The sequence below is a fragment of the Echeneis naucrates genome, chromosome 5, assembly GCF_900963305.1.
Source record: "Echeneis naucrates chromosome 5, fEcheNa1.1, whole genome shotgun sequence".
NCBI lineage: Eukaryota > Metazoa > Chordata > Actinopteri > Carangiformes > Echeneidae > Echeneis > Echeneis naucrates.
This window is the reverse complement of record NC_042515.1, coordinates 20,872,865-20,887,016: the sequence shown is the minus strand read 5'-3', so window position 1 is coordinate 20,887,016 and position 14,152 is coordinate 20,872,865. Positions and strand designations below refer to the sequence as shown.

At 41.4% G+C, this 14,152-nt stretch overlaps 1 protein-coding gene across 1 annotated transcript; it reads left to right on the top strand.

Annotated features, from left to right (window-relative positions):
- The first annotated feature begins 1,519 nt into the window (after positions 1 to 1,519).
- lrrn1 (leucine rich repeat neuronal 1) lies at positions 1,520 to 13,419 on the top strand. The gene is made up of 2 exons (XM_029501780.1): positions 1,520 to 1,844; positions 10,288 to 13,419. Exon 2 carries the CDS (start codon positions 10,431 to 10,433, stop codon positions 12,582 to 12,584), a length of 2,154 nt encoding a protein of 717 aa, XP_029357640.1. The 5' UTR covers positions 1,520 to 1,844; positions 10,288 to 10,430; the 3' UTR covers positions 12,585 to 13,419.
- Positions 13,420 to 14,152: the final 733 nt, after the last annotated feature.

Genomic DNA, 14,152 nt, shown 5'->3' with positions numbered 1-14,152 from the left:
TGAAATGCACAGACTTAATTTTGTGAATATATTGACTGAAAATATTTTCAAAATATGGTGCAATAATAAGTAAGCATTGAAACTCTGTTTTTCTTCCTGCAAAATATACCATATGTAGATGTTCTGCATATTTTCATCGGCTTTTCAGTATCACTATCATGGTTTTAGAATTAATAGAATCCTCTCAATATATAATATATATATTAAAGTATAAGGGAAAACAACAATGTTCAGTGATGTACCTGTTGTAGACCCTGGATAAGATCTGTCCGTCTATAGAGGTTTCCATGGACGCACTGAGTGGTGTGTTTGATTGATTGCGGACTGAGATGATCTATTCCTCTAACCAAGACATGGTTTTTCAGCCCTGCTGGGCTGCTGGAAAAATGAGCCTCAGTTATATTTATCTATTTCAGAGGGTGCTAAAAAACAAAAAATAAATAAATAAAATAATTGAAAAATAAAGCAAACAAACAAAAAAAAACAGCGGTGGAGTCCAGAAAGCCTTCTCAGTTGTAGCTGATGCAAACTGAAATAATGAATATTATTTGTATGTTTAAACGGGCTTTTCTTAAAGTTCTCCACTTTGTGTGGAGAGATATTGCTGCCACTTAATGGATATGAAGTCATGTGTGATTAAATCTACCATTCACTTGATAGACTGTAGTGCTGCAACAGTATGTCCTCCACTAATGTCATTATTATTATTATTATTATTATTATTATTATTATTATTATTATTATTACCGCTCATTACTGCTCCAGCCCTTTGGTCCTTGAGCATAGTTTCCCATCAGGGAGTCATTCCACTGATCTCAAATGTGAAAATAACCCCGATATTAAAAGTTTATTTCAGCTTGTTCTTCAAAAAAGGAGGTAGAAAGATAATAGGATTTATGAGGGATGGAGGGCTGTGTAGAAAGTAGATACTGTGTTTAGCCCATACAAAGGACTAAAGGAACAGATTTGACTTGAAGTGAATGGGGGGCAATTGTAAATTGCTGGTGTAAATGAAGCAAGGTACATTAAATTCTCTCACTTTTGATTGTTAAAAGAAACTGAATTCATTAATCAGAAATGAAAGGCCATGTCATTCTATGAATAAGAGCTTTGCTGTTGAACAATGTTAACAGATAATAGGCCCACTATAATTAAACTAAAGAATGCTTGGACGGGAACCTTCAAACTGTTGAAATGATTGAAGCTATCGCTTTTTTCCACCACATCTCCCGTAAACCTACTGTGACATGTATGGAATAAAAGAACAAAAAACAAAGTAGTTTTTTTGTTTTTTTGTTTGTTTGTTTTGTTTTTTTTTTTCTTCACCCACCATCTCCCCCCTCTCACCGGGCCCCGTCGCCCTCTCCTCGCCTTTGTTCTCACCACAGGCCTGGAGCAGATGGTGCTCTGCTCTGCTTGGCCGTCGGTGACAGACAGGCTCTCTCAGCCAATAGCCTGCCGGGGAATCAGCTGACTGGCTCTGGACGGCGCCAGGTGTTTGGATCATTTTTCTGCTCCATCCGAAGAAGGAGCCGCAGCAGCGGCGGCGACAGGCAGCAGGCAGCAGGCGGCAGGCGGCGGAGCAGCGGAGGAATTTCGTTGGACCGGAGGGGGGGGGACACAGACCGGTCGGTGTTCGGGGTCGCAGACCGCGCCATGGCTCTCTCCAAGGCGCCCTGGGACTGATCGCTGTAAACACCCTGCAGCCAGCTGAAACAGGAATATGTGCCGTTAGGTTTTTATCCGATGAGCCGACGCTTCTCTCCTCCGCCGCCGTGTGTCGACGCGTGTGTTTGGATGAAGGATCCGTGCGCTCCGGATCGTCGGACTGGAATGCCAACAAGGTGAGAGCTGTCCACAGCTGTAGTCCGGTACTTTCTCCTTGAGCTGTTCTGACAGGGAAATGTGTTTTTAGGGACCCCCCCATTGACCCCACGGCAGCAGATTAGTGTTGTTTTTGTGTAGATTCACACACAGGCCTACTTTCTTAATATGTTTCCATTCATCATATATTCCCCTGCGAGGGCGACGCAATGAGTTGAGATGTTTAGGATGCAGCCACACTCAAGGGCATTATCACATTTATATGATTTTATTTATTTATTTACTGTCTTTTTTTTTTTTTTGTAAGGAACTGCAGTCTGGCTCCAGCTCCCTCCAGACTTACAGTTTTGATTTGAAACCCTAAAAGGCCAGTTGACCATAAGTAATATATCAACCGTCTACAATGCGTCAAATGATGGGCTGCTCCGCGGAAAACTAACTTTGATCTCGTTGCGGTAGTTGCAGAAGGCAGCAGGATCTGGCGTGCGGCGTGCGCAGGCTTGTGTAGGCTGAATGTGATTTGCATATTAATGTTAAAGTATGTTGGCAGATGTCTCGATCCCTCCTTTCGAAGCAAAAAAAAAAAAAAAAAGTCTTCCTCGGGGATAAAGACAAGGCCGTCTGTAGGAGATGCTGCTGAGAATGGGGTTGCATTGGCAGGGGGTCTATTGTGATTCACAAACGCTGCTTCGGTCGCTGCAGCTGTTGCGCTTTCGTGGTGGAGACTGCTGACTTGCATCGCTCAACTTTAGGGGAAGGGACATAACACTGTATGATGAAAGGGTTCCCTCTTGTTTTTTGTTTGTTTGTTTGTTTGTTTGTTTGTTTTTTACAGTGGGTGGCTGTTATTTTTAACTGCCTTCTATATGTATAAATATATATGGCCTCTTTATAAAACAAAGTGCTGGGAGTCAAATTTCCTCCTTTCCCCCTCTGAGTCAAATAAAAGTGAGTGTTGTTTCAGCAACTTTACAGGATAATGACATGGACACAAAAGCCAAGCAAAGCAGTTACACACACACATACACACAATGCAGCTTAATATAATCGTGTGTGTGTCTAGTATATAGACTTCCCGTTTGTTTTGTCTCAACTGGGCATTTTATGTTTATTGTTGGGATCTTTGTCTTGATTGCTGCCTTTATGCTGTTTGTGATCGAGCCAGCAGAAGGCAACCCCCCCCCCCCCCCCCCACCCACACACACACACACACACCCGCCCAAAGTAGCATCCTGGACAAAGTATATAGACAGACACATACATAAGGCTTAAAGTGTGACTAAAGGGAGTGTGCTGCAGGTGTCTCTGTCTGTAGGCGGGGTTGTTTGGAGACAACAGGGTTTGTGGGAGGGGGTTAAAGGCTTCACCCTACCCCCACCTCCATCCCAACAACAGTTACATCCCGGGGGTATAAGGCAGGGCGAAGAGGGGAGGGAGGGGGAGCTCAAGCCTTTATTTCTATAAGAAGGAGTGAGGCGTCATTAACCCTTTGTCCTTCATGGACTACAGGTGCTGCAGACCACAGACTCAGTAGCAAAACAACTCCCCCTGCCCTGAGGTAGCTCATGGCGTGGAAGCGTCCATGTGTTGATGCGTCAGAGATGGATGTTTCTCCGAGGCAGACGTGACTTCGTAGTGCACTGCCTAGCTCAGGGTGACACACCTGTGCTGTCGTTTTGTTCTGGGCAACAGTGGTGTGTGTGTGTGTGTGTGTGTGTGTGTGTGTGTGTGTGTGTGTGTGTGGACAGCACTTGTCCCTGGTGGGCATCCTTCCATGGTCTAATCAGCCACACTCTGAATGAGAGGCCATACCCAGCTGGATCACCTCCCTATCTGACATCTATTTGATTGTAAAATGAGTCTAAAATAAAATGTGGGATGGAGGCCACATGTAGATGTTGTGGTAAAATACCGTTGCCATGGTAGAGAGTGTGCTGTACGTAACTGCTCAGATCTCAGCTCCTCCCACAGATGGTTTGTTGAAGAGACTCAACCAAATGAACATGTTGGTGCACAAATCAAAGTAATGATCAGTATTTTAGCTTCAGGGTGGCACTGAATTGTCAGAGATATCCAAATCAAATCAGATTTAGCACCAAATCATACTAGAGTTACATCATGGCAATTTACATGTAGAGCAGGACTAAACCAAACCCTTTATCCCAGTCCATCCTGCATTTCCCATAATCCAACTAGATAGCTAATACCAGTTTTTTTTCTTCTTCATCAGTTGTCATGATAAAGCTGTGTTCACAGGCTGAGCAGACTCCTATTGATGCTTAAACTTACTAAATTAAATGCTTTATGTAAAATAAAATTAAGCCTTTTTTTATCTTAAACCTATACACGTTTTTTTTTATCATTATTGGTCTAATTAAAATTGAATATGTCAATTATAGGTATATCCATGTGTGAGATTATTTTTGGCTCGTGTCTACCAAGACAAGTGAAAATAAAACTTCCAGCTGGATGGACCACTAACTATGACTATTTTTACGAAATATCACCCAGGCAACAGTTTTCCTCACTCACAAATTGAGTTTGTCAAAGGTCTTGTTGTGCGCATGGTAATAAATATTCAGTTTGACAGTCGGAAAATTACAGAGGCTCAAACTTTCTTTGGCTTTAACAATAGTGTGAGCCTTTTGTTTACAATGAGATTAGACAGTGTTGTTATTGTTGTATAATTCAGGGCCTCAGTTTAAAACAAATCTAATTAGGCGCCCTGTGGAAGAGCTTAAGATCTCCAAGTGTTCATTGAGTGTTTCCCCATCCTGGTTGAAGGTGAACCAGTTGGAGAGCAATCAAGCTGCTGTACAATCAATACCGCGGCTGCTGCTACTGCTGATGAAGACCTGACAAGAGGCTCCTCACAAAACCAGGGAGCACACACGTCCAATCCAACAAGCATGACTCGCATTGTGTGCTGCTTTGCATATTTACCAAATTATCCATAGAGTTTCATTAGACAAGTGTGGCAGTTTCTTTCCTCTGCTGTGCTCATCCAGAGCACAGCAGAGAGGAAACATGTATTGTTAAAAAAACAAAAAAAACAAACTTCTGCTTATTTACGACTCCCACAAGGATGTTGAGTGTGTTATATTAAATCCTTTGAGGAGGGAGGTGATGAGCAGCCTTCGGGCTGAAGAAAGCGCACGCGAAGGGCTCGTGACAACACATTGGGAAGAGCGAAGAAAGACCTGATTCCCTCGTCTGCTCAGGAGAAAAATAGTTTACATGCTTATTATCACTGAAGGAGGTGTGTGCTGCAGTTGGGTTGGATATTGGTGTTTCCCTGGAGGCAGTGATATATATCCTTTTTTCATGTATTCTAGTGTTGGATGGACACAAGAAGCAAGTGTTGAGTTATCACCTCATGTTAGTTCGTTAGTACCTCATGTATCCTGAAAGAAAGTGCACTGTGACAACAAAATGGAATTTAGAATATATAAATTTAATTAGTTGTCACAGTGCACTTTCTTTCAGGATAACATACTTTTCCATGTCACTCAAGTTCTGTCATCTATTTCAGGAGTGTTTTTGTCACCTTGGTTTCCTTCCAATTGTGACAAGATGTGTTTATAGTCTCCCTAGCCTTTTTTTTATCTCACCTGCTCCACCTGTAGTTTTAGTTTTCTCTTGTTTCTTCTTATATGTTTTTTTTTAAGTGCATGTGAATAAACTAAAGCTGAAGGGGAAAGTGGGGGTCAAATGTACGCCTCCTGGGTGAGCCTTTATGCTCACGTTATCCAGTTTAAATCACATCCACATTCTCTTATGTCGCTCTCAATTTTTACTGCAGTCATTTCTCAGACAATATTATGGGATGGAGAGCTCAGCCTAAGAAGAACAATGAATCTGTAGATTTTATCTAGTTATTGGTGATACTGTACATGAGGATTTTCACATCGCAAACACAGAAACACACGTTCAAATTGCTGGAAGAATTAGGAAAGTGAATTTTAGATCCTTAGATGAAAAGGATTTTACATTTTACAGATCTGAATGTATTGGCACAATATCTTATGAAAACTACTCATACTGTACCCCCTTGGAGATTTACTGTCACGTCTTTGGGCTGCATGACTTGTGTGAATTCATGTACATCAGGAGGCCAATTAATAAGTTTCAGTGTTTCAGTGTCAGTCTCTCAAATGGAAATGACAGGGGTCTATTTTCATGGCATGAGATGAAAATTAAAAATTTCATGGCTGCCAAACATGTTCGGAGTTGAAATGGCAGCTCATTGTGTGGGCTCATGCCCCCCCAGACGACCATGGTATTGAATTAGGATCCACTGTAGTTGTTGGTATTAAAAACAAAAAACACTGAAAGCCCAAAACAGCGAAGTGGTGGAGGTGCGGAGTTACTCTCTCGAGGCTCTGCAGTATTACTATTTCAGCTAAAGTAGTCTTGAATCCCAAGGGAAAAAAATATAGATAGATATATATTTATATATATTTTTTCTTCTTTTTTTACTACCTTATCCATCAAGTTGTCTTGTCACCAGCCACAGTTATTGTGGAAGAAGTCAGGCCTAAGAGAACAGAAATCCAAGTGATGTCTGTTTTTCTCTCTTGAAACTTTTCTTTTTCTCATAAAATATTGAATAATTTGACTTCTGTATAGTGTTCAAATGAAATCATCACCATTTTTCCCCCATTTAGATGTTGTCTGCTTGTAAACAGGGATCAATAGCGCCCACCGCTGTTGTCAAAGCCTCTTTCCCTTGCGGAAGGTTGTGATTGACAGCCACATTTGGTGTCACATCAGCTTGTTTATGTGTTTTCAACCCAAAACCTTGATGCTCTCATCAGTTGACCTGATCATATTAGTAATTTTATTACTAATATGATCAGGTCAACTGATCATATTAGTTGGATAACTATTATTATTAGTAAAAAGACCTAGATGAAACAGGTGCCCAGATCACTAACAGAGGTTAATTATTTAATCACTATATGTCCAGATTTCATCTTAATAATATGACATCGTTGAGGAGATATAATGGAAATCACCCGAGCGTCACATAAATAAATCGTCTAAGTAGTCTATTGGCCTTGAGGACATGCAGCTGTTCTTCACAGTTATCTGTTACGTCCCACCCGTGAAAATTAAAATGCTCATTCCATTAATTTCCTTTGACACCATGAGAAAGTGCTGCTTCACTGCGAGAGAAGCGTCAATCGTTTCATTAAACAACAGGAAATGAATCGATAAAGGGCACTGGCAAGTTCTAAAAGATCAGTTTGTATGCTTTTTATTTTGTTTTGGGGTTTTTTTTTTTAGTTATTTTTGTGGCGCTGTAAATTTGTATGCATGTATAAACCAGACAAAATCTTTCAGTGACTGAATAAATTGGGTTTAAAGTTGTGAGTTTCTTTTTGTGGATTTTAGGATCCATGTTAGTTTGGTTATCAACACCTGTTCCAGGCGTGTGTCTGCTGTTCTCCATCTAAGGTAAACATGGTGATCCAGCACCATCCAGCAGGGTAAAATCTAGCGGAGATGCCATGTGTGAAGCTGTTTATTTGAAGGTTCAGAGGTGGCTGTGATTAAAACCTCTGGGGTTCTCTGCTTCCTGCCTTTAGAGTGTTCTCCCACCTGCTGTGTGTTTTCAAGCTTTCCTGTGGCTCTCGGATCACAATAGACCTGTGTCAGGATGTTCCAGACAGCCTTAGTTGTTGTTAAAAAATCCACCAAGGGGATGTTGACAGCAGTTTTTATTTTGGTCTTTTAAGTGCCCGTTGTTACAGCAGCACATCATTTCTGGAAAAAAAAAAAAAAAAAAATCACCTAACCCACTTTTTGCTTTGACAATAGTGTCAGATTTTGTATGTCCAGCATTAAATAGGATCAAATACTTCTTAATGTTACATTGCATAAAGGGGAACGCAGACAAAGCTGTCAGCATTTACTGAATGGGATGATTCAAAGATTAACCCCGTTTGTAGTAAATAGAGGAAGATGGGGAGATATATATTCCTAAATCTGCCTTGGGATCTTGTGCTTTTAAATATATTTTGTGGTAATATGAAGCCAATGTGCTCCAGTTACAGCAACCTTTAATCTGTGTGTCATGCCAGAAACAGACTATTCTACATCTCTTTCCAGTATGGGTAATTACTTTATTCCAAATAACGTAATAAGACCCAGCATTTAGTCATTGACAGCATTACAAACAGATGCTTAACTAATTATTTTTGTAATGAGATTACCATCACATTAAAACTCATTTAGGCCTCTGCTGCACGATATATGTTGCTTTTAATTAAAGTGCTAAGTGACCTGTTTCTCTCATCTTGGTTTGAATCTAGTACACTATTCCCAGCTAATCTCCACCTCAGCATCTCCATCCTCTAATCCTGACTGGCACAGCAATCGTCCCAACATATAGTGCTTTAGCTTTAAGACAAGATACTGTACTATCCCTGTTTCACCCATGCCCCGCCCTGTCCCATAGGGAATCTCCAGTATAGGAGGAGCAGAGAAGTGTATCTGTCTCCCCGGTGCTGTTGCCAGGCAGTTTGCATTCAGATGAATTAGTCAGCTCTCTTGTTTGAAAGCCTCTTAAGTGCTGTCTTCTTAAGCTGGTGTTGACCATAAAGCTGTGTGGTGGAGAAGGCTGTGGTGCTGTGGTGCTGCCGTATGGCGCTGCACTCGATAGGATGCCTCCTTTGGTAAATAGATCTAACGGGATAATGAGATCTCTTAAGTGCTGCTGTAAGATACCACAAGTGCATGGGCTTGTTAAAGAAGTGCTGGCCCCCTAATCCTGTTAATAAGAAAAGGTGAGGTATAAAGCTGTTGTGTAGACACAGTAAGTCTGTATAAAGTATATGATTGTGGAGAGAGGCCACATGTTTTGTACAGTAGAGGAAACTAAAGCAATGATCCGTCATATGCTAGACGTGTACTGTAGACAGCTTGTCATGAGTGACTGAAACAGTTTCAGAAGTGATGCTATGCATGGCTTGCCTACGTCACTCATACCTGCGTACCAGTTATGTGTATCCCTGTCTATGGTGGCAGCTGTGGTTAAAGAGGTAGGAGTTGTGTGCAATGTGTGCATTTGCTTTGTGTGATACAACTTACATGTCTGTAGAATAATTATGAAGGTACTTAGCACAGTGAGAGGTGACCTGGAGATTGGATGCCCCGTCTCCGTCTGGATGTTACAAAATCTAAATACAAAGGCATGTTAAATTCACATCTTGTTTGCTAGCTCTTCGGAGAATAAGTAGTGGTGGGGTGGCACATGCTAAAATATTTCATTTTGGATTGAAATGGCTGGCTGACCATAAAAACTAAATGACCCACACTGCCATGCATGGATAAAAATGATATAGCGCTAACACCCATTTCATGATGCACAGTAGGGGATTAAAGATACAGCACTGGCATTTAGTATGAGAAGCATATTGTTTGCCAGAATACATGCCTTATCCTCCAAGTGATTGGAGTAGGTGTTACTGCCATATGGTCTGGCAGATGCTCTTTGCACCTCGCAGGAGCTCTCATTCCCTCAACCAAGCCTCACGTCCTCTTACTACCCTCTCCTGAAATCCTTATTTGGAGTCTTCTTGAAGTAAAAGAATGCTTCTTTCAAAGTTTTGACAGCCTTCCATCTCTATCCAGTCATCCTCAAACTCCTGGGCCTGCTGAAAACTTTTTTTTTTTTTTATGTTTGCCCTAAATTCAGAATGCAGAAGATGTTGCATTAAAAATTAAGACGTGCATCTTTTTTGCTTTCTTTGAGGCACAGCACATACTAATATCTCATAGTGTTTAATGATGTTCGGAGAAACTAATGATGGAGTCCTTATGGGCCTGTTGGAGAGATGAAAGCCCTCAATGGAATTTGATCTGTTTCCAAGTTGTTCTGAGCAGTGTTTGGTGGAGGCATTGTAATGAGCTGAACTTGCATTTTCTCAAAACTGTTGATGCTGCACATAACCCTCCGTCTCATAAGGATAATGGAGGAGCAGTTGTTTTTCTCAGTCAATCTGTTGTCTTAAGTATTTCCTACATTTACAAGAAACATTATAGATTCTGTGATGTTTCAGTTATTGTTACATGCGACAAGACTGAGTGTCTACAGCCACGCCATACTGTAACCATTCAGCGGTGCTTTGAACAATTATGCTACTGTCAGCATGTAAATTATGCTTAAATTGACAATGCTGCAACATGCTGATCTAATATACGAGCCGAAGTACAATGTATACCAATAAATGAGTGATCATCATTACAGCTTAACATTTAGCATTTGCTAAGTAACACTGAATATATAATGCAGTTTGGGCTGATGGAAATCCAAGAAATTTTTCAGGGATTTTTTTAATTTGACGTGGTGATGTCAACTTTCATCGAATTTCCACAGTCATCAGGATTCATCATCTCTCCCAAAATGGTGGACTATGATTTCTGTATAATGACACATGTTTTGTTTGTCTTTTCCAGATCACCCTGCCGCTCCAGGATCTCATTGTAAAATTCAACCATCAAGTGATGATGATTTCTCTGGCTTAAAAGACCTAATCTGTGAAAAGTCTAGTTGATGATTTTAAGACATCCTTTCCCAAAGTCTTCTGACCCTCCCCAGCATGGCTAGACGGAGGTTAGACTGCCTTCTACTAGGCCAGGTGCTTGCTGGCCTGATCCTGGTATCTGTAGGACTATCCTTCGTCCAAAGCAATGAGTGTCCCCAGCTATGTGTGTGCGAGATCCGGCCATGGTTCACTCCCCAGTCCACCTACAGAGAAGCTATCACTGTGGACTGCAATGACCTTCGCTTGACCCGTATCCCGGGAAACCTTTCCAGCGATACTCAGGTTCTCCTCCTACAGAGCAACTACATTGCCAGGACCAGTGAGGAGCTGGAGCAGCTCTTCAATCTGACTGAGCTGGATTTGTCTCAGAACAACTTCAGTAGCATTCGGGATGTTGGTCTTACCAATATGTCCCAGCTCACCACGCTCCATCTGGAGGAGAACCAGATCACAGAAATGCCAGATTACTGTCTTCAGGACCTCAGCAACCTGCAGGAGCTCTATATCAACCACAATCAGATCAACACCATCTCTGCCAATGCCTTCTCTGGACTCCACAATCTGCTCAGGCTTCACCTCAACTCCAACAAGCTTAATGCCATCAACAGCCAGTGGTTTGAGTCCACGCCCAATCTAGAGATCCTCATGATCGGGGAAAACCCTGTTGTTGGAATAATGGACTTCAATTTCAAGCCCCTGGGCAACTTGAGAAGCCTTGTTTTGGCTGGAATGGATTTGACGGATATCCCCGGAAATGCCTTTGTGGGACTTGATAATCTGGAGAGCCTCTCTTTCTATGACAATAAGCTTGTTCGAGTTCCTCAGAGAGCTCTTCAGAAGCTACCTAACCTCAAGTTTTTGGATTTGAATAAAAACCCAGTGCACAAAATTCAGGAAGGAGATTTCAAGAACATGCTGAGGCTGAAGGAGCTGGGTGTAAACAACATGGGAGAGTTGGTTACTATTGATCGCTACGCTTTGGACAACCTTCCAGAGCTCACCAAACTGGAGGCTACAAACAATCCCAAGTTCTCCTACATCAATCGTCAGGCCTTTCGTGATCTCCCCGCCTTGGAGAGTCTTATGCTAAATAACAATGCCCTGAACGCCCTCTACGAGTCCACAGTGGACAACCTTCCAAACCTACGTGAGATCAGCATCCACAGCAACCCTCTTCGCTGTGACTGTGTCATCCAGTGGATGAGCTCCAACAAGACCACCATCCGTTTCATGGAGCCCGTGTTCATGTTGTGTGCTATGCCAGCAGAGTTCAGGGGAATGCATGTGCGGGAGGTGCTGCAGAAGAATGGGGCAATTCAGTGCTTGCCAATGATTTCTCATGACACCTTCCCCAGCCACCTCAATTTGGACATTGGCATGACCGTGAGTTTGGACTGCAGAGCCATGTCGAAGCCTGAGCCTGAAATCTACTGGGTGACGCCCATGGGGAACAAGGTAATGATGGACACTCTGTCAGACAAGTACAGCCTCAGTAGTGAAGGGACGCTGAGAATTTCTCGGATCCAGGTAGAAGACTCAGGCAGATACACCTGCGTGGCTCAAAACTCAGAAGGAGCTGACACAAAAGTGATAGCTATACGAGTAAACGGCACTCTATTGGATAGCACCCAGCTGATGAAGATCTCTGTCAAACAGACCGAATCTCACTCTATCTTGGTGTCCTGGAAAATAAACTCAAACATAATGACCTCTAACCTCAAGTGGTCATCTGCCACCATGAAAATAGACAACCCACATATTACTTACACTGCCAGGGTACCTGTGGACGTCCACGAGTACAACCTTACTCATTTACAACCAGCAACGGAGTACGAAGTGTGCCTCACCGTCTCCAACGTCCATCAACAAACGCAGAAGTCGTGTGTGAATGTGACAACAAAGCAGGCAACCTTTGCCGTGGAAATATCTGACCAAGGGACCAACACTGCCCTTGCAGCAGTCATGGGAACAATGTTTGCAATCATCAGTCTGGCTTCCCTGGGTGTGTACATTGCTAAGAGGTGGAAAAGGAAAAACTATCACCATTCTCTGAAAAAGTACATGCAGAAAACCTCCTCTATACCGCTAAATGAGTTGTACCCTCCTCTTATCAATTTGTGGGAGGCGGACAGTGAGAAGGAAAAAGAGGGCTCCTCTGAGACCAAACCTAGCCAGGTGGACACCACTCGCAGCTATTACATGTGGTGAAAGCTACTAACTATCCAGTGGGAGATACAGAGACATGTTTCTTTCAGGAGCACAAATATACATGTTTGCTTCTTTGTGTAAAAGTGGACTGAGTAATTTCTTTTCTTTCCAGTTTCCTTTTTGTTTTCGTCGGTTTGCTTAAACTTGCTCTTTGAAGCGAACAACAAACCAACATTTTCAGATCTTTAGTTTAGCATTTTGCCTTTTTACCTCTTGCTAATTTTGACACACAATATGGCAGCTTTGTTTAGCTTCCTGGACTTAGTAGTCACCGTGCTTTATTTTTAGTACTTGTTTTGATGAACACAGCATGAGCATTGTCACGGATTCAGTGTGCGTGAGCAAAGGAAAAGCTGAAATCCGACCTGTTTTTGACATGTTTTCTCTGGCAGAACTGTTAGAGACTGCAATCTTTCTTTCTCTTGTAAAACAGTTTCACTGTTGACTGTTGTGCACTGAAATATATATACTAATTTGTCTATCAACTTAAATATAAGCTGACAAAGTACGTTTAGACTTGATATACTGTCTATTGAATAATGTTAGCAATTCTTCTGTAATGTTGTATCAGCTATGATTTAATTTACTTTTTGTACATTGAATAACAGTAAGTTTGATTTAGACTTTACGTTTGCAGAGCAACTACTGTAAACCAGCAATAGAAATATGAATGTTATAAACTAGGTAAATAGTTGTAAGGCTTTTTAAATTTCTTAAATATTTCTTTTCTTATTTTGCTAGAATATGTCTACAATCACTGGTTTTGTTGTGGTTTCCACACACAAACATGTTGTTTATTGAGGAGCAACTTAAATAAAATCTTCTTTCCTCATATTTTTTAAACCATGATTTTAACACCAAGTGTCATTTTTATTAAACATACATACAGTTAATTATGTCATTCCACATATTTCATAAAAGTAATTTGGTGAAACAGGCGTTTACAGATTGATGGTAAAAGGTTCGGAAAGCCAAAATTGTTGTTGCAGGGACAATCAACTCACATTAATCTTTTACATTACAGTTTTATTAATTCTAGTGCGATGAGTGTAGCTGTAGGTGTTAGGTTAGGACATAAGTGTTGAGAGAGGGAGAATAGGGAATGCAGACTGCAGAATGTTTTGCCTCTGCAAAGCAATTATCAGGGAATAATTTAAATTCTCGTCCCAGTAGAATATAATTACCGCACAATATGCCTTGGAGTAAATACAGTAACTCCAAAAACAGAAGAAATTAGCCATTCAAAACCAAGACAGTGGATATATTGCCTGCATTTTTGTTCAATGACTTGTTTTATACCAAGCATACATCTACAGCACCAAAGCTTGCCAGAGGAAGAAACATGGGGATTGTAACGCTAGTGAGACGAGATTGAAGGAGGTGGTGATTATGGATAAATGACAAACACAGCAATACAGTCTGCAGCATTAATCAGCACCAAGCAAAGCTGCTATTATCATCTAAATGTTTCACATTGATGTGCATTATGTGGTACAGAATTTATAGCACATCTTCAAATTATTTATTCATTGTGATTTGTTGGATCATGATATAAGATTATATGAAGC